An 18,643-nucleotide genomic window follows, 5' to 3' on the forward strand; every position below is an offset into this window, starting at 1 on the left:
AAGTAAGAGTGCTGATACTCTATTGCAGGGGTGCCCAAGTTCAGTCCTCGAGATCTACCATCCTGCAACTTTTAGATGCAACCCTTCTTCAACACACTTGAATCAGATGTCATCTGCATGTCATTCAGCTCTGCAGAGGCCTGGTGACGAGCCAGTCATTTGATTCAGGTGTGTTGAAGAAGGGTTTCATCTAAAAGTTGCAGGATGGTAGATCTCGAGGACCGGACTTGCGCACCCCTGCTCTATTGGATGGAATGTCTAAAAAATAATAAATAAAAGACAAAGAAACGGCACAGAAATTAGCTGAAAAATGATTACAACAACAGCCTTTACTTGTTCTTATCTTACACCTGGAAAAGGTTGCTGGTACGCTGTAAAATACTTAAAGGTCAACACATTATCACAGTATTAGGTACAGTACAATGTTTAAGTTTGTTAAAGTTTTTGAAAGGCAACATATCAAACTTACTTTCATGTCCTAAGTGACCTTGAACTGACTTTATCCTGCCACTTACAAGCCAAAATAGCTCCAACTTAATTCATCCCTGAGCTCGTTTTCACTACCCTGTTATCTTTAGTCAGGTGATAATGAGAGGCCCAATTTCATGATCCGCTCTGTTTCCTATGTCAGACAGGGTCTAATAAAGGGGCCAGCAGCCTCCTCTTTCCAGAGGCTATAAGATGACAATGTGTGTCTCAGAAAGTTACCTAATAAAAAAGGTGATGTCAGTCTGAAGGTATCCTGACATACACACAAGCACAATCTATCAACTTTATCAAGATAGCCAGTCAGTGTTCATGTTTGTGTTTCAGTACTTGTGGCATTTCACTCTCACAGCTGATGCCACCTGACCCTCCAAGTAACAGCAGCTTTTTAGGGAATCGATTAGTTTATAGCTCTCACAGACAAAAAGTTGCAGATGCATTTTAGCTGGCTGGATTTTGAAGAGTGCTTTGCTTATTAGAGGATGGTGTGGCTGAGCAACAGTAGATGCACGCTTTAGTTTGAAATGTAAAGTGAAGCCTAAGTTTTATGTATTTGCATATTCATTCATGTCTTCGCAATGGCAACCCAAATAAAGAAAGGATCAAGTGACACAGCAAAGTTTACCCACATAGGGTCAGGTGATTAGCTTTTTACCCTCTGTGATTGGGCAGCTGCAATGTGGAAGAGAGGGCAAGCATGCAGGCATATTTACGCACACACATACACTGAAGTAATCCACAGGGTGTAAATAGAGCCTGACAACAACCGCTCTGGGCATGTTTTAGTTTCTCCAGTGGGTTATAATTGCTGCACTTTAGTGAGGGGATCCTTTGAGACTCAGCTCAGCTGCTCACTCACACAGCTGCTCCAGAACTTTGATGGTTTGAGAATTGAATTTATTTAACTGATGACACAGTTAACCTAAATCACAAGAAAAAATATTGTATACATTTTTTCTTTTGATCATATGTTGTAAATTATGACACTAACATAGATTAAATTCAGCAGGTTCTTTTCAGCAATTCTTCAATATTTTGAGGACAATAAAGCCCAACATATCTCTTGTGCATAAAAAGCTGCAGTGTTTAGTCAGAAATAAAAAAAGATTTATTACAAGCATATTAAATTTTGCATCTGCATTAGGGTTAATAAGTTTTTGCATTTAGGGTGATGGGGGTATTTTAAGTGATTAAATCACAATGTTTAAAGCTGCAAAAGTTCAAGCTTATGCAGCAAATTCTGCACTTGTCTTCCATTCCTTGCTACAGTTTTTGCTTTGTTCAGCCCCTCTTTATGTATGGCCGTTTGGCATTAATTATACCCATAGATGGTTTAGCCATCCATTGGGCATAAATAGCAGCTGAAACAGAGCCTGCATGTATTCAGATGTAGTTTGGGGGGGAGGGATGGGTACAGGGTGGCAAGAGGGATTAGGAACAAAAAAAAAACCTTGAGGTACATGTTTGCCATGTCAGTCTACTGGGTTTCATCAACTTTACCATTCTCATAATCTCCAGCATGAGCACACACACATGCACACACCCGTGAACTCAAACACATACAAACATGAGATCTCTCTCTGTGTCCCTTTCTCGCTCTCTCTCATACACACACACACTTGTTCACACACACCGGTGAATAGTGTTGAAAGACAAGTGGACAAGCAGAGTATTCTTCCTTCTATTCAGAGCAAACCGTTAGAGACCGGCTGTTGCCCACGGCAACAACACTTTGCTGCGGATACGTACTGAATGTAAACATTCTTGGTCCCTCGCTATCTCATTGGTCAAGAACAAAACCTGATTATTGCAGTGACAGAGACAGACAGAGAAAGAGAGCAGAGAGTTGTAACAAAGTTTTCCACTGCTCCCTCTTAGAGTTTGCTCCCTCAAAGACTCAATCGAACATCAGTTGTTTGTTTGGCTAGCCACTGTGGCGCCTCACAAAATAAACTGGCCTTGCACCACCACCCTGACACAAACTAGCTATTTCATGATGAACACACAAAGTCAGAATGACAGAGGGGCCACGGGCCCTTGACAGAACTGTTAAACCATCGAAATCACAACTGCTATTAAAGCCACTTTGATTTAGAGTCTTGAATTAGACAATATGAGGGTGTGACAGTGATGAATTTAAAAGGAAACCTATAAATATTCTACAGGTTAATAAATAATAATTAATTATAATAGGTACAAAGCTAATTCTTATTTTCTATAATTTGTAGCCAGCTTAGAATGTCTTTGAATAATTTCCCTTTTTTATTAATGCAGTTAAATATGAAAAAGTGAGATGTGTCAAATATTAGTTGATAAAAAGAGAATTTAATCATTTAAAGAGCAGAAAAAAAAAAAAGATAAGATGGCCTTGTGGGACAGTGTTCGTGTACATTGATTTCCAATGCCTAATCTATAAATTAAATGTATTCTTGTCTCCAGACCTCTTTCTTCCTCTATTACTCTATTTTCATTTCACTCTATAATGCGCTGCATGGTGGAAGTAAGCCATAGAAAGTTCAACTGTACTTTTTTATTTTTTAGACACAATCGACTTTTTTTTTCAAGACAATGACTATCAAGTTAATTTTTCAATAAGATTTTTTCACGCTGGAAGCACGAAAGCTGTGCTGCTCAAGTCATTTCTCCGTGTACTTTGTACTCTCTAAAGACTTGTTTTGATGAGTTTCCATGGCAACGGAAAAGTTGTTCACCACTGGGATCAACTGTTTAAGCTCTCCAAAACCAAGATAATCAGGAAAATAACACGCCAAATCTCAAACAATTTGAAGAGGAAGCAAAGAGGATGCAGGGCAGGAGTGAAACAGAGAGAAAAACAGTGGAGATTCAAACTAATTTTCCCAAACATTGTAAGGATAGCTAAAAAAATGGACAAGCTTGAGGTGCTGACAAAATCGCCCAAATAATACAGGAAATACAGTATTATGTGCTTCACTGAAACATGGTTGCATGAACACATCCTGGACTCTAATGTGTCTGTACACTGCTTTAAGACTGTATGAGCAGACCACGATAAGAAAGTCAGCGGAAAGCTACAGGGAGGTGCAGTTGGTTTTTAACCACCATTAGTGTCTTCCTGGTCATGTCACTGTAAAAGAGAAGATCTCCATAAGGGACATCAAACTCTTAGTTGTGAGTTTTTGTCCATTTTATATACCCAAAGAGTTTACATGTGTTTTTCTGGTAGCAGTTTCTACCACTTCAGACACAGCCTGTGATGTCATAAGCATTAAAACCTGGTCTAATGAAGCTAAAGATGATCTGAGAGGGTGCTTTGAGGCCACAGACTGGAATGTAACCACATGGAGATGACAGATTATATAGACTTCTGTGTTGACAGCATCATCTCAACAAGAACAGTGAACATACCCTGGACTACCAGTGACCTGAAAAAGCTGCTAAGCATAAAAACAAAAGCCTTCAGGGATGGTGACAGTGAGTTACTGAAAACAACACTAAAACAACAAAGAAGTGCAAGAAGGACTACAGGAAAAAGTTAGAAAGCAGTTCTAGCAGAACAACATGAGGGATGTATGGTCAGGAATGAAAAAGATCACCAGCTTCAAGTTAAAAGGGGAGCAGACTGATGGACAGAGCTAATGAGCTGAACATGTTATTCAATAGGTTCATTTTAGAACAACACTAAACAATACCCCCCTAACTCCAGTCCAACAGACCACACACCCTCCATGAGCCAACAACTTTCCTGTCACACCTAATGTCATGGACATTAACACAGCCTCATCTCCTTGCACATCAGAACATACTGAGACCTCCTCTGTCTCCACCTCTAGCTAGTCTGTCTTCTGGTCAGGTGAAGAAACAACTTGAGACACTGAACTGAAACAAGGCTGCAGGTCCAGATGGTGTCAGCCGCAGGGTTCTGAAAACCTGTTCAGAACAACCATGTTGGATTCTTCAGCACCTTTTCAACACAAAACATCCTGCATTGCTCCAGTACATAAAAATCCCAACCATCTGAACCAAAAGACAAAAGACCAGTTGCCCTAACATCACGCTAGGGCTGGGCAATTAATCGATAAAATCGATAAATCGAATTTTCCATTTCTGGAGGTTTATTTTTATGAAAATCTGGATTTTTTTTTCCATAGTTAGTTAGCAGCAGACTTAGCCCTCCCTCCACACCAGAACAGTGTTTGTCTGACAGATTTTCAGTGAAGTGACCTTTCACTCACGCCTGGGATTTAGCTATGCATATAACTGCAGTGAGAAATGCTGCTCTCTATGAGATGCAGAAGTCAACTTAACCCACAAACCCTGGTTAAGAGACAACCTTTATCAGGGGAATTATTTCTGCTGTGGATCCTGTATGATAAGGATCCAGATGGAAAGAGATCACGGATGCATTGTGTTGCATATTTCTATGTAAGATATGAAGTCGTTTATATGGTGGAAAAGCAATGTTATTATATGCTTTATTTTTGCTGGCATTCATCTATATACACAAATAAATGTTTTTAATAAGTTTATTTATGTTTTGTAAAAGAAAAGAAAAAAAATTGATAAAATCGGAAATCGGATTTGGTTATAAAAAAATCGGAGATTTTATTTTTAGGCCATGTTGCCCAGCCCTACATCACGCATCATGAAAGTCCTTCAGACTGTTATTGGCTCACCTCAGTAAGCAAAAGAACACCTTTCAGGGCCCGTTACAGTTTGCTTATTGTAATGAGCTTGAGGTTGAAGACGCCATCATCTACCTGCTTCAGAGAGCAGACTCTACTACTGTCTGCACCAATGCATTGCATATCTTCTATAAGTCTGTGATGGAAAGTGCAATCAGCTTTGCAACCATCTGATGGGGCAGCAGAATCAGAGCGAGAGACTTAAAAAGACTGAACAAACTGATCCAGAATGCTCGTTCTGTGCTGGAGATAACTCTGGAGCTGCACAAGCTGTTGCAAGATTTCTCACATCCTATACACACCACAGTGAAGAAACAACTGAGTGCGGCTTCGTCAAATCCAACGTAAGATAGAAAGATACAGAACATCATTCCTGCCAGTAGCCATCACCCTCCGGAACAAAGCACTATATTCTAACTATATATAAAAAAAAAAAATAGCACTACAACATTGTAATTTTCTTTGGGGATTTACCTTGATAAGCCTTGGTGTGTCCAGCAATCAGGTATTTGAGTTCAAAACTGTAGGATCGCATCTTCTGATGTGTCTCACTACGAACAGCTGCAATGTAGCTGTCCTCCATTTTGCTGGTGCAGCAGCTGGGACCAGGGTGGTCACACACTCGAAGAGACTCACCTGAAAGACGAAAGAACAACAAATAACAAAGCTGGGCACATTACTTGTGTTCTCTCTACAACTCGTGTATTTTAAAGGTCTGCATTGGCGTTTTTTTTATTTTCAAAACCTTTCTTCTTTTTAAGCTTAAAACAGGTAAAAATGCCTGCAAAAAAATTGCATTTACAAATTATGAATAATTTTTGTTAATGAAAAACTGAAAAGACTTGTAACATGGCCAAAATTCATGTTACTTTTAGACCCTCGGGCAGGACTTGAATAAAACCATGCTGTTATGGAAATCACTGCAAGAGCCCAGGAGAACTTCTAGTAATCATCATGCAAAGAAGAAGCCATACTTGAACATGATCCACAAATGCAGAAGTCTTTTCTGAGCCAACACTCATTTAACATGGACTGAGGCAAAGAGGGAGCACTGTTGTCGTATCAATTTTTTTTTATTATGTCTTAAAATCTTTGACACTGTGTCCTCTTGTTACAAAAGCTCAGTTGAAAAGTTAAAAAGCCTGCATCTCTGATGCCGAATAAGGTGTCAGATTTTCATCTTTCATTGATTTATAAGGAAAATTAATAAAAAGCATTCTGTTTTCATTTACAATTTTACATAGTGTCCCGGTGTTTTTGTAACTGGAGCTGTAATAACACACAGAATTAAAAATTCCATTCAATTTTGTATTTATGTAAACTACTACAGCTGCCAATGATTACATCCTAAAGGTAGCTGTAACCATTAAGAAATTATGTTTCCTCATATCTGAGGACCAAGTACTTGATAAGATTTAATCCTGTTCATTAGTCTATCAATTTAGGGATTTGTAATGTGTAATGGATTCACTAAATGAATTGCACTTTGAGCCATCGGGGAGCTGACAGGATGTCATGAGTTGTGGGTAGCACTTCACCATCACTGATGTGTGTTTGTGTGCCGCAGTCTGACTTTGATGGCCTACTGTAGGCCAAGCTGGCAAGCAGCTGACTGAGATCAAAGAAAGAAAGAGATGAAAGGAATGGCCATGAGTATACGTGGCACACTTCAACATCAGGTCCATCAGGCCTTAGACCACCCCCTAATAATGGAGTACATTACTGACTTGGTGATTTTTTTTTATTATTTTTTTATTTTTTGCTACTATGGTGCATTTCACACTTACATTTTGGAAAATATAACTGGAAGTTGTACACAATCAGACTTCATCTTAGAAGCTTGTTAGACAGCTGCATGATTTAGCAAAATGTGCAGCTTCTGCTTTAATCTAAAAAGTTTAGTTTTTCCTGCCATACTGGGAGATGTAAGAACACTTCCTTTCCTCCTTTCCTCTGGCTTTGAGACTAGTGAATTCTTGGCTGTCCGTGTTAATCTTCAGAAATATTCCAGGAAGTGCACCTTATGTCCAGGTTTTTTAAACGAATTCAATGATGAACAAGAAAGACATTGTAGAAATATAAAAAGTGGCTTATCTGTTTACTTGGGCCACAGCAAAGTCAACAGTCTCCAGGTAATATAGCTACTGCTATTTACTGACGGCTAGAAAAGATTGCCATATGGCTGCTGGAAATAAATTATTTTAATTACTTATTGTGGGTGCATATGTTAAAAAAGGTCATCAATAGAGCTTTTAAATATGGTTGTGTTGAATTATAAGTTAAATAAGTAAAAATCTCTACCTTGCAAAGTAAATCAAATCCATGCAAAAAAGGGCCATCAGCACCTTTCCTACCTCAGAAAATTTGCATATTTCTACATCGACCGAACAGTCTTAACTTTGTTTTATCATTCTTTTATTGAGTCCGTTTTACCTTTTAGCTTGGTGGCATGGTTCGGTCAGGCCTCTGTTACAGAGAAAAGTTCACTGAACCATCTGAGATGGTCCAGTCGCCTGATTGATGAGTCACAGTCTTGTTCAGCCTCCCTGTACACTAAACAGGTACAGAGGCACTTTATCAATTCATAATAATGAATACCATCCTCTTCGGGGTAAATTTCAGCTTCTTCCCTCTGGCTAAGATTTTAGTCCCAAGGTGCAGGACAGAGCATTACAAAAACAACTTTGTTGCTTTTGCTGTCACTGAGCTCAATAAGAAGTAGTGATATTTGCACTTATTTCTTTTTTTCTATTTATGTATCCTATTCTTTAGCTCTATTTATCATTGTGACTTTTAAATTATATGTTCTTATCCTGGTTTTGATACAAGAGATTGCTTTTATTTCCCTACAGCTTTTATTGTGTTTATATTTATTTATGTTTCATCTATCTTGGTCTTAGTTATATATTTTATTTAATCTTTTTTCATGTCCTTGTTATATTGGTGAATGGCAGAACAAGGAGCACTTTTTTGTCTTGTCACTCAAGCCTGTCTGTAAGGTTCAATGTGTGTTTTGGTATGAAATGCCAAATGCTGTCATTGCTTCAGCAAAACAAATCTACCCATGGGTATTAATAAAGTCATTTTGAACCTTCCACTCCACTACCTCATAAAGATTACATTTCCCCAAAAATTAGGATGAACTCCCACTTATCTACTGAGAACATGATGCAGGCTTGCAACAGCAATACAAAGAAAAAACTCTTATAAGTCATAGAAAAACTTCAATCTAAATTTAACCACACCATTCAACAAATATAATTTAATTTCCCTGTCTATTCAGGTAGCAGATTTAAGCCACTCCTTTCTCTCTCTCCCTCTTTTCATTGAGGATTCACCTCTCTGCAACAAGCAAGTTATCCTCTGTTGGACTTTAGCCCTGCGTTTACAAACTATAGTGGTTCAAAACATGCAAATGTAGCAAATGTCCATAAAATGTTGGATTATTTTAAGTTTGAGTAATACAGCTGTGGGTAACAGTGGCAGGTCAAGAATCAAAGATAAGATTTGATCAATTTAAAAAGTCAGCTGTCCTTTTACAGGCTAGCCTTGTAAAGTAAAAAATATAAATAAAATATAAAAACAACATATTGAGACTTCTGTGCTTTATTTATTAAATATAGCCTACTCTTAATCACTTTCCTCCATTCCTCAACCACTTGCGGAATTGTCATGGTATTAGGTTTTTAAATACAGCTGTAAAGACAATATTCCCGAGGGGACTAACTGACCTGTTCCCGGTCTTTCTGGCACCAGTTCCACCGGGCCTATTTGGCGCATCATGTAAGCTGTCTTCACCTCATGACAGCTGTCTGCATCGGTAGATCTACAGCCAGCCTCGGGTAGAAAAATAAAACACAATAAAATTACCCAAAACAAGTCCACGTTTTGTAAGGCTGAGCGGAACATCGCAACATGTCAGTCTGGCGATTAAGGCTTGACGGTTAATATGAATTCCTGAAAGTCCCGCCGTGCAGTGTGACTGAAAACTTCATCTGCAGCCAGAAAGTCTGTCTGGACCCCCACTGACAGGCTCAGCGCCCTCCTCTCTCCCTGACTCCCCCTCCTTCAGCTCAATTAGGTTACTTAATTAATATGTGAGCTATAAATACTACCAAAGCCAACAGAAACTGCGATTCAAAATGTCTTCTCTTCTAAGTCTGTAGCTGCTATTAAGCAGTTAAGTCAAAATACCCCCAACAATTACAACACAAGGAAAAACCTGTCATTGCTATATTATAAACACATGTGGGCATTTTGCTCATAATTTAACGGGTTACAGAGAAAAGCTACAATTAGTTTTACTATTGACATACGCGTAAGCTATCTCATAAACACAGCATGCTTATGTAAATAGCCTGGTAGTCAATCTACTGAACAGATAAAACAGAATCAGAGGGCGCTGAATAGAACACTGTCGCCCCCTGCTGGTTGTCTTAAGTCATGTGTAAGGCAACAGACGATCCTAAGTAGGATAGGCCAAATAAATGGCCCCCATCGGGGTTTAGTTCAAGATTTAATGTGAGCACTAACGAAACAACTATTTTCCATCATAATTTTGTACTTTAATCAAGTTAAACCAAAACCAGCCTAAATAAAAGCATATATGTATTTCCAACAAACCTTGACTATCAGATTAATTATATTGTATTTTTTTTTTTTTTTATTTAAGCAGGAAAAACCTCGTTGAGATTAAGAATCTAATTTACAAGAGTGTCCTGACCAAGACAGTAGCAAACCAAGTTTCAATTAACCCCCCAAAGAAAAAGCATCCCTAGTGAGTTGGTTTAATTTGCTGTCTGACTGGGAATTATCTGACTGAGAACTGCCTGACTGGGAACTGTCTGACTGGGAAAGGGATAAAATATCAAAACAACTGTTTTTACCATGACGTTTCTGTGTTAAATGATTAGCGATAACAACTTTGATGAATTTCTGATCGTAATTAATCAGTGTTGTCCCTAAATACAGTGGAGTCGGAACACTGCAGATTGGGGACCATTGAAAAGGTTTTTTTTGTGTTCCAATTTAAAATGACTAATAAATTAACACGATAATTAAAGTCAGTTTGCCTGAATGGAGATGCAGACAGACTGAATTTTGCATTATAATAATCATGGATGTTCTATCACCCCTCTAAACGTGCAAAATGGTTTAGTCCACGGCAGCAACGGTTGTTCTGTTAAACTGTTACATACACAGTGCGGTGCAGCGAGACAGCCAGGATGTATACATAGGATAAGAAAATAAAGGGACAGCTTCTTATTAATTTCTTAGAGAAAAGAGGTGAGCAGCACCTGAACTAGAGTTTGAGCTGATATTAGCAGCAACTGTTTGGGCAACATGTTTGGATTGCTATCAGAAATTCAGCACAGTTGTTTCCGATAAAAAAAAAAAAAGAAAAAAGTTCCTCTTTGCATGATGAATTGCACATGAAAAAGCTTGCACTATTATGTAGTAGAATTAGAAAAAGAAACAAAAAGAAATATGACCCATGCGAAACTCGAACACCCGACTTTGCGATCATGAGAATGACGAGTTGCCTAATACACTAGCAAGTAATTTATCACATAATAATTTGTTTGTGGTCATTTTAAGCCACTTTTCCTATTTCTTTCTGGGATAAATAAAGTGTATTTCATTTACTTTTCGCTCGTTTTGCGTCGTTGTTGTGTCGTTTTCTGTGGCACAGTTTTCGTTGCGTATAATTTAAATTTTCCCAGGCACAAAACTCCCCATGCTGCGGCCCCTTTAATTCCAATCTCCCGCGTTCCAAGTTAAGCGGAAATAGAAAGCCTTCTTTTCTCTATTTAAGCGCGCCAACAAAGACTTCAGAGAGGTCTGTTGGTCCATCGTTTACTTCATAGTAGACAGACAGATTTTGTGTCTTCACGTTGTCTTTTTGTTAAAATGCCTGAAGAAACATCTACCGCATTGGGCTCTGGGAGGTAAGACTTGTTATTTTGTCACTGTTGTTGCAACAGCGCACACAGTGGGAACACGGCTAGCCAACCTCTAGTTAGATAACGCGGCTAACATTTTGAATTGAACATAATGACTGGTAATTACAGGAGACAATTATAACAGTAATAATAGTGTTAAAATGAACGTTTCCTCAGTAACACATGTTGTAAACATACTTGATGCTAATACACTACTGGCTGCAAACGCGTTCATTGTTATTCATACTGGTTAGCTAGCTAGCAAACAACCACAAGATGCTAACAGAAATAAGGCGCTACCGAAGTAATGTTTTGAACGCATGTAGTCGGCGATGCCAAGTTAAGTTAATCAACTGTAGTGATGTTGTCTTGGTGTTGACCTCAGTTTAAACTGTTGCAGTGCGGAGGAGAAGCCGTGTTCTTCAACAGCAGCAGCTGCTGCAGACAGGTGAGCGTCCATAGCGTTACAACAGACTTTTCTGCATGCATTTGTAAACGAACTCCTCATTAACATAAAATACGTTTCTTTCTCATCACAGCTCAGTTGACGCGATGGAGGAGGCAAAGAAACTGATTGGCACAGGGAAAAGGCATCTAGTGATGGGGGATATTGTTTCTGCTGTCAATGTCTTCCAGGAAGCTTGTGGCATACTGTGAGTAACTAGAGGAAAAAAACGCGACCATTGTTTATACAAAGAAAATTATACTAAGATCATTTTTATTTAAAATCTCCACTGGCTTGTCTACTACTTTTTCGAATTTCTACTTCTCTCAATGTTCTCAATGTTATTACATGTGAGAACTGGAAAGTGAAAGTTCATTTTTAAAGTTGTTTTGTAAGTCTTAAATGTAGTCATTTCAGTACAAGTATAAAACTTTCAATTTTTATTTATTCATTCATTCCTTTTTCTCCTCCTCCCAGGGCTGCAAAGTATGGAGACACTGCAGATGAGTGTGGTGAGGCCTTCTTCCTATGTGGGAAGTCACTGCTGGAGCTTGCCAGGTCCTATTTTTATAACTAATAAGAGACACTACGGCTTAGGTGTACAACAAAACTGTTTAAACAGTTAAACTTTTTTTTTTTTTTTTTTTGTATTTATCAAACATAATCTATCAAAGCCCTGACCACACGAGGACTGGTTTAGGGGATTCTGCTACAAGTTTAGTCCACTCAGAGCTGCTGTTTTGGGAGTCTTAACCAGTTGCTCCTCTAAAACAGTTCCCAAAGTCAACAGCACTACAAATGCCACCATTTACAATCCTGTGTGTACAACCTAGACACATTTGTCCCCAGTCTCTTTCACAACCCACTGTTTCAATAAGTAAATAATACTCGATCTCAGTATTTGATATCTCGTCCAGATGTGCAAAGACTGGGTATTTCACTTGGTGCTTTAAATTTCCAGTTAAAAAAAGACTGTTTGTTGGGTGTCTTTTTCATATAGGATGGAGAATAGTGTTCTTGGTAATGCCTTGGAGGGAGTCCCAGAAGAATCGGAGGAAGAGGAGCAACCCAACAACCCAAATATTGAGACTGCAGACAACCTCGATGGTCAGTACTGGAACAGTGTATTGGTCACTGCTTTCATTGGGAGATTGGGGAAACAGTTTTGAGATATCAAAGGTAAAAGTTTAAGTTTCTGAAATGACACACTTTATTCCTGCATCTGTTAACCAAAGATTGGCCATTTATCCTCATATCACTGGAATGCTGATGAATGGCCAAAGTGTCAGGTTAATGTAATAACTCATCTTGGCATGTTAACCAGTATTAAGATCAATTATGTGCCACTCTGGTGCAGAGAAAACTAGAGATGATCTGCGTAAGCAAGTTTATGATGCCATGGCGGAGGAGGAAAAGACTGGAACTGCTGATCTGAAGCAGGAGTCCAAAGATGTGATGAGGGATGCTGAGGTGAAAAGGGAGAATGAGGTCAAGGCCACAGTCGAACATGGTGGATCACAGGAACCCTCAAGTTCCTCTGTGAATGGGGAACCGAAGGGTTCATTGATTGAAGTGGATGGAGCTGAGACAGACCCAGATTCTTCTGTGCAAGGTGTTCATGAAAAATCTGCTGAAAAAGAAGCTGTGCAGCAAGAGAAGGCTGGAATTTCTGACGAGTACAAGGAGGTGCCAGAAGAAGGAAATGAGAAATTCAAACCAGAAGCTCAACAAGATAATGTTGAATCAGACGGTAGTAGATTTGTTTGATACAGAGCACTGGTGTGGGTGGGATGTGTTTTTATAAATAGAAATTTTTTTTTTAATGTGTCACAAAAGGTGGAGGAAGAAACACTGGCGCTTTGTGCTCTGTGTGTGGTGTGTTTTTTTTTTTTTTTTTTTTTTTTTTTTTTTTTTTTCTTCTTCCTTCTCCCCTCTCCTTTCTGGTACACTTTTGTCTTCAATGTCCATTTCTAGGTTTAAGGAGTAGGGGGGGGGAAAAGGTCAAGTAAAATTCTCTCTATTTCAGATGATGACGACGATGATGACGATGAGGATGAAGATGACAATGAGGAGAATGGAGTGGGAAATGCACAGGATAAGGTAAGCTTCTATATTTCTAAGCCACTGACTATAAATGTGGGACTTTTAATGCAAAACCCTGTACATTTCAGGAAGAAGAGGATGTTGGGAATTTACAGTTGGCATGGGAGATGCTGGAGATTGCCAAAGTCATCTATAGGAGGTACAGGCAATTCAATTTTTTTTTTCCTACCTTGTATTGGGTGTCTAGGTATTTATTTTACTCTTTCTCACTTTGCCAGAGTCCTGTAAATTATCTTTATTCCTGCAGGAAGGAAGGCAAAGAAGACCAGTTGATGGCAGCCCAGGCGTATCTGAGACTTGGAGAAGTTAGTGCTGAATCAGGTAAGTTACAAAAGGCTAGAGGTCCAGAGTCAATGTGTCTGTTTCCAAAGTCTAAAGCTAGATTTATACTGTATTCTCTGGACTAAGCCGCTCCAGAGTATAAGCTGCATCAGTCATAAAATGAGGGGGGGGTCGAGTTGCACTGGACTAAGTCACATTTATTTAGAAATTTTAATTTACAAAATCCAAGAACGAACATTTAATTTGAAAAGACAAGGTATTAAACTACACAATAGCACATGGAACAACAGGCTGAATATGTGTCCAGTATGTTAACAAAGCACTGAGGGAGAACTAGTCTCCTTATTTCACTTAAACAGCAGATCGAGGTGCTGAGAAAGTACAAAAGTGTATACATCACATTTGGCATAGACGCACAACTCCACCCCGCCAATAAAGTTTCACATCAAATACAAAATACTGGGTCATTTGATCATTGATCATACCCCCCTCTTTGGAATATGTAAGAAGCATTACTCTGTTCTGTCACCATCACTCAAGCAAGCTGCAGTAGAACTGAACAGGAAGTTGAGACTTTAGTATTTTTTTCAAAATTTGAGCAGAAAAAAGTTAATTGGTCTGAAAAATTTGGTGTTCGCGTGGCGTCTGCACAAGGTCTGTTAGGGTGTCACTGCTGTAAGCTCCGGATGCTCAACACGTACCTCTTCCATACCTGCCGTGCACCTCTGCTTCCAGCACGGTTATGCAGAAGTTACCATGGAAGAAAAATGACAACACAACAGCGTAACCCTGTTTTTATTTTTATTTAAATCTCTAGGTAACTATCCCCAGGCTCTAGAAGACTTCCAGGAGTGTCTTGCCCTGCAGCTCAAACACTTGCCTCCCCACAGTCGTCTACTTGCTGAGACTCACTACCATGTTGCTACAACACTTTGCTACATGGATCAGTACAGCCAGGCCAACCAGCACTACAACAGCTCCATAAAAGTAATTGAAACCCGTTTAGGTAAGACTCTTTTTTTTTTTTTTTCTCGCCCCCTCTTCCGAGAAAAGTGTGCATAAATGTTGCGTAGAACACAGTTGAAAGTTTGTAGTTGTTGGAAGTGGTGTCTTTTTGTAAAATGCTTATAATAGCATCCAGAAGAGAGAATATTCTTCCTATTAACAAAACTTCTTGCCATGAAATTCTTTGCAGCTATGCTGCAGGAGATTATAGATGCAGCAGAAGGACCCGATGGTGCAACAGAAGAGAGGAATGAGATGGAAGAGCTGAAGCTGCTTTTGCCTGACATCAGGGAAAAGGTGGAGGATGCCAAGGAAAGCCAGAGAACAGCCAGTGCTGCCTCACAGGCTATCCAGCAGACACTAGTATGTATACCTGATAAGTTTTTGTGGCATTGGGAAGGGAACATCCTAGCTTACGAGGAGGAAAATGAAGCTTGTCTCCTTAGTAACAATTAATTTCCTGTAGGGTGGTGCCTCAACTTCAACATTCCTATGTGAAAATGGTGGCCCTTCATCATCAAAAGCATCATTGCAAACAACGAGCCAGGTAAGGACACAGTCTAGAAGCTTCATGTTACTGTACAATGAAAATTCTGTTAGTCAAACTAATGTGCATATTTCAGATTCCAGTTAAAGCATGTGACAGCGCCTCATCTTCCAAAGCAGTGTCGGACATCTCTCACTTAGTCAGGAAAAAGGTGAGGCCAGAAGTCTGCAGTTATGAATTTGCATCAGTTGTGTATTTGTTCATGGGACAAAAGCCAGTAATTAAAGAGAAAAACGTAATGTTCAACTGTTGTCTGCATCGCAACTGGTCATGATATGCTGCAAGTTCTGTGTGCTTGCCTGCTGTGGTTGTAGGTCATCGCTTTTTTTCCTTTTAGCCTGAATGTTTTTGGCTTTGTGCGATTCGTACAGCGACTGATACGTGACCTGTGCTGTGGGGCTTGAATTGCATGCGTCTTTTGTCATTGCGTGGTAGCAGGGTTTAGTGCTACAAAATGAGCTTGAATGATGGTCTTCTGTGCATGAGTAAATTGTGTGATCTTGATTTTTAGTAATGGATTGTCATTTTGGTACCGTCCAGCTTAATATTAAATGGGGTTTCACTGATACCACTATCTGTCCGATATCATGTTGGTGTACTAGTATTCATAAAAGTGCTCCGATACTACAGCATTCCTAGCTGACCACAGATCACCCCTGTTCTCTGAGCTCTACCAAAAATGTAACCAATTGGATGGAGTCCAAACAACCGTCGCTAGCCACCACACCAGACTGTCTTCACTAGCAGAAAATGCTGACATTGTTTACCAGCGGCCAGAGGAGGTAGAAACTTTATGCACTCGTCTTCAAACTGATAACAGTAAGCTAAAGGCTAAGCTAACTGACTTGGAGGGGAAACGCAGATGCTGCAACGTTCGGCTGATTGGGATCCCTGAGGGAATTGAAAGTCCATTTTCCATGCAGTTCTTTTCGAAACTTCTGCAAGAGGTTCTGCAACTCTCAAACCAAAGGCTGGGGAAAAACCACGACTTGTTATCCTCTGCTTCCACCACTTCCAGAAAAGGAATGGAACGGCTGGTCTAGGAGGCTCAGAGGAGAGATTCACCCTACTGACTATTAAATCTGGGATTAAAAATAAAGTCTGACAGGATGATGAGGATCACTGTTTGTTATGCACAATTATAGCTCTTTTTTTTTTTTTTTTTTTTTTTTTTTTTTAAATGAAGGCATGTAGGTGCTTTTGTCACAATGAACAGAATCCATCAAAAAACACTTTATCCTCTTTATCAAGTTTCTGACAGTTTTCAAGCCTTAAATTTAGAGGATGCTGCAGTATGACTCATTTGATATACCACACAATTAGCCACTCACTTGTCACATCCGGTCCACACTCAATACCAGTGAACTGTAACAGGATTTATTAGTACTTGTATTGGCAAGTACTCAAATGTAAATACTTCTTTTTATTTTTTTTTATTTATTTTTTTTTTTATTTTTTAAAAAAAGTGGTATCGGTGCATCCCTAATATTAAAGATAATTTCACAAAAAATTCTGTTTTTCAGAAGCATTAGTTACTTTTGCCACCCTCTCCAATGCCCTGGTTTTGTTTCTGCACAGAGGAAACCAGAAGAGGAGAGCCCAGTAAAGGACACAGATGCTAAACAAGCAAAACAGGAAACCACAGTTAATGGCAGCGGTGACTCTAGTGCCAGCAACAGCAATGAAGTCCAGGAGGGAAAATCGCAAGAGGCGAGTGTTAGGCCTGTTTTGTTTTTCCCTTCATGTTTTTTAGTTTGTTTCATCTGTTGAAAAAGTTCAGTACCTGTATGACAGGGTATTTTGTTATTCAGAGAGAAGGATTTGAAATTCCCATCTAAATATGTTTGTCACTTTAATTTGGGACGTATCTTATACTTAATTAGCGGTTCACCTTTAGCTCCAGAAAAGAAGGTAACAAAACTCTTGGCTTTTGGATTCGGTTTGGTTTTACGATTTGAGTTGCTGTGGACTTTATCATGTACAGCATTAACGGCTGTAGCTGAAGGTTATCTTGGAATATCCAGCCCTGATCAAAAGTTTGGAACGCAAAGGGGATTCTTCAGGTTGTCTTTTTTTTTTTTTTTTTTTTCCTTCTCCCTTCTGCCCCCTACACTTAGCTGTTTGTTGGTCCTGCAGAGAATAATGTGGTCATCTTTTATTTCTTCTAGCCTGCCACCCAGTCAGCCTCTGCTGAGTCCTCGTCGTGACTGACTTAATTTCCTGAAACCAGCACAGCATGCCTGTCCGGAGCATCACCACATCTTTTGTTTCTGTAAATAATATCAATTTTTCTCATTTTCTGTTAAGTTTTGTATACTTGTAGTAAAAAATAAAAGAATTTGCAGATGAAAATGTGTGCCTCTTTTTCTCAACTCTTGGAGGATTCTGTATTTGACTGCTTGTTTGGTTTAGTCTAGTGTTAAGTGGTGATATTCTCACTGTTGGCCCTGTGTGTTAATATAAAGTGACTATTTGTCATTGAAAACAAGTCTGATACAATGCTAAACAAATACTGACAACAAGCTTAAGCCCTGTGCTTTGTGGGTTTTTTTTTTTTTTTTTTTTTTTTTTTTTTTTTTTTTTTACTACCAAAAATCTACAGTGCCTAGTACTGTATTTTATTCTGATGTAGTGTGCCTATATATAAATAAAATAAAACCAAGCATCCGTAAATGTCAAGCATGTACCTAAACTGAGAAGTATAGCTCATTTCCATTTGTTAAGCTGGGTAGTGTTTGAAGAGCTTAATGGCTGCACAGTGGCACCCCTCAGTGGCGACTAAAGAGCTGTGCATGGAGGCAAAAACTATTCATGGGTTATGTAAATGTCTGTATTGGCAAGTGTAGTTTTCCCAGTTTCTCCTGAGAAAGTCACCCCCCCCAACACACACACACACACACATATGGTTTGCTCCAAAATCTCATAAGTTGGTTTTGCATCCCCTTCCCTGTCAAGAAGACATGAGGTGAGTAATGCCATTATTTTGTTGAGCATCTCTTTCATACACTTAAGACATAGAACAAAGTAGAAATGTTGTTATATCTGAAAATACTAATTTCTGTTCTCTTTTAGACGGGCAGGATGGCCAGTCCCCCTCTGCAAACAAACGCCAAAACATTTTTGCTTAAGTTTTTATTGAAATATTGAGCAGTCTATTAATCTATGTGCT

At 39.1% G+C, this 18,643-nt stretch overlaps 2 protein-coding genes across 7 annotated transcripts in view; one reads left to right on the forward strand and one right to left on the reverse strand.

Moving 5' to 3' along the window:
- Positions 1-9,157, reverse strand: part of LOC121653115 (glypican-5-like) — a 59,790-nt gene extending 50,633 nt beyond the window's left edge. For both annotated transcript variants that reach the window (XM_042006357.1, XM_042006356.1), the window contains exons 1-2: positions 8,882-9,157; positions 5,625-5,786 (exon numbers count right to left, since the gene is read on the reverse strand). In XM_042006357.1, the coding sequence (XP_041862291.1) occupies positions 5,625-5,786; positions 8,882-9,059 (340 nt within the window). In that variant the 5' untranslated portion in view covers positions 9,060-9,157. The remainder of the gene's footprint in view (positions 1-5,624; positions 5,787-8,881) is intronic.
- A 1,766-nt stretch (positions 9,158-10,923) lies between these two features.
- LOC121653116 (histone-binding protein N1/N2-like) lies at positions 10,924-17,820 on the forward strand. Of its 5 annotated transcripts, none has more exons than XM_042006358.1 (15): positions 10,924-11,098; positions 11,493-11,540; positions 11,632-11,745; positions 12,015-12,095; positions 12,538-12,644; positions 12,895-13,290; positions 13,564-13,637; positions 13,709-13,779; positions 13,888-13,961; positions 14,740-14,928; positions 15,118-15,290; positions 15,394-15,474; positions 15,551-15,625; positions 17,053-17,184; positions 17,643-17,820. In XM_042006358.1, exons 1-15 carry the CDS (start codon positions 11,061-11,063, stop codon positions 17,679-17,681), a joined length of 1,692 nt encoding a protein of 563 aa, XP_041862292.1. In that variant the 5' UTR covers positions 10,924-11,060; the 3' UTR covers positions 17,682-17,820. The 5 variants fall into 5 exon arrangements, with proteins under 5 accessions (XP_041862292.1, XP_041862293.1, XP_041862294.1 ...); XM_042006359.1 differs by having other exon boundaries at positions 12,895-13,287; positions 17,643-17,819; XM_042006361.1 differs by having other exon boundaries at positions 10,925-11,098; positions 12,907-12,911; positions 13,563-13,637; positions 17,643-17,818.
- The last annotated feature ends 823 nt before the right edge of the window (positions 17,821-18,643 follow it).

The sequence above is a fragment of the Melanotaenia boesemani genome, chromosome 14, assembly GCF_017639745.1.
Source record: "Melanotaenia boesemani isolate fMelBoe1 chromosome 14, fMelBoe1.pri, whole genome shotgun sequence".
Lineage (NCBI taxonomy): Eukaryota > Metazoa > Chordata > Actinopteri > Atheriniformes > Melanotaeniidae > Melanotaenia > Melanotaenia boesemani.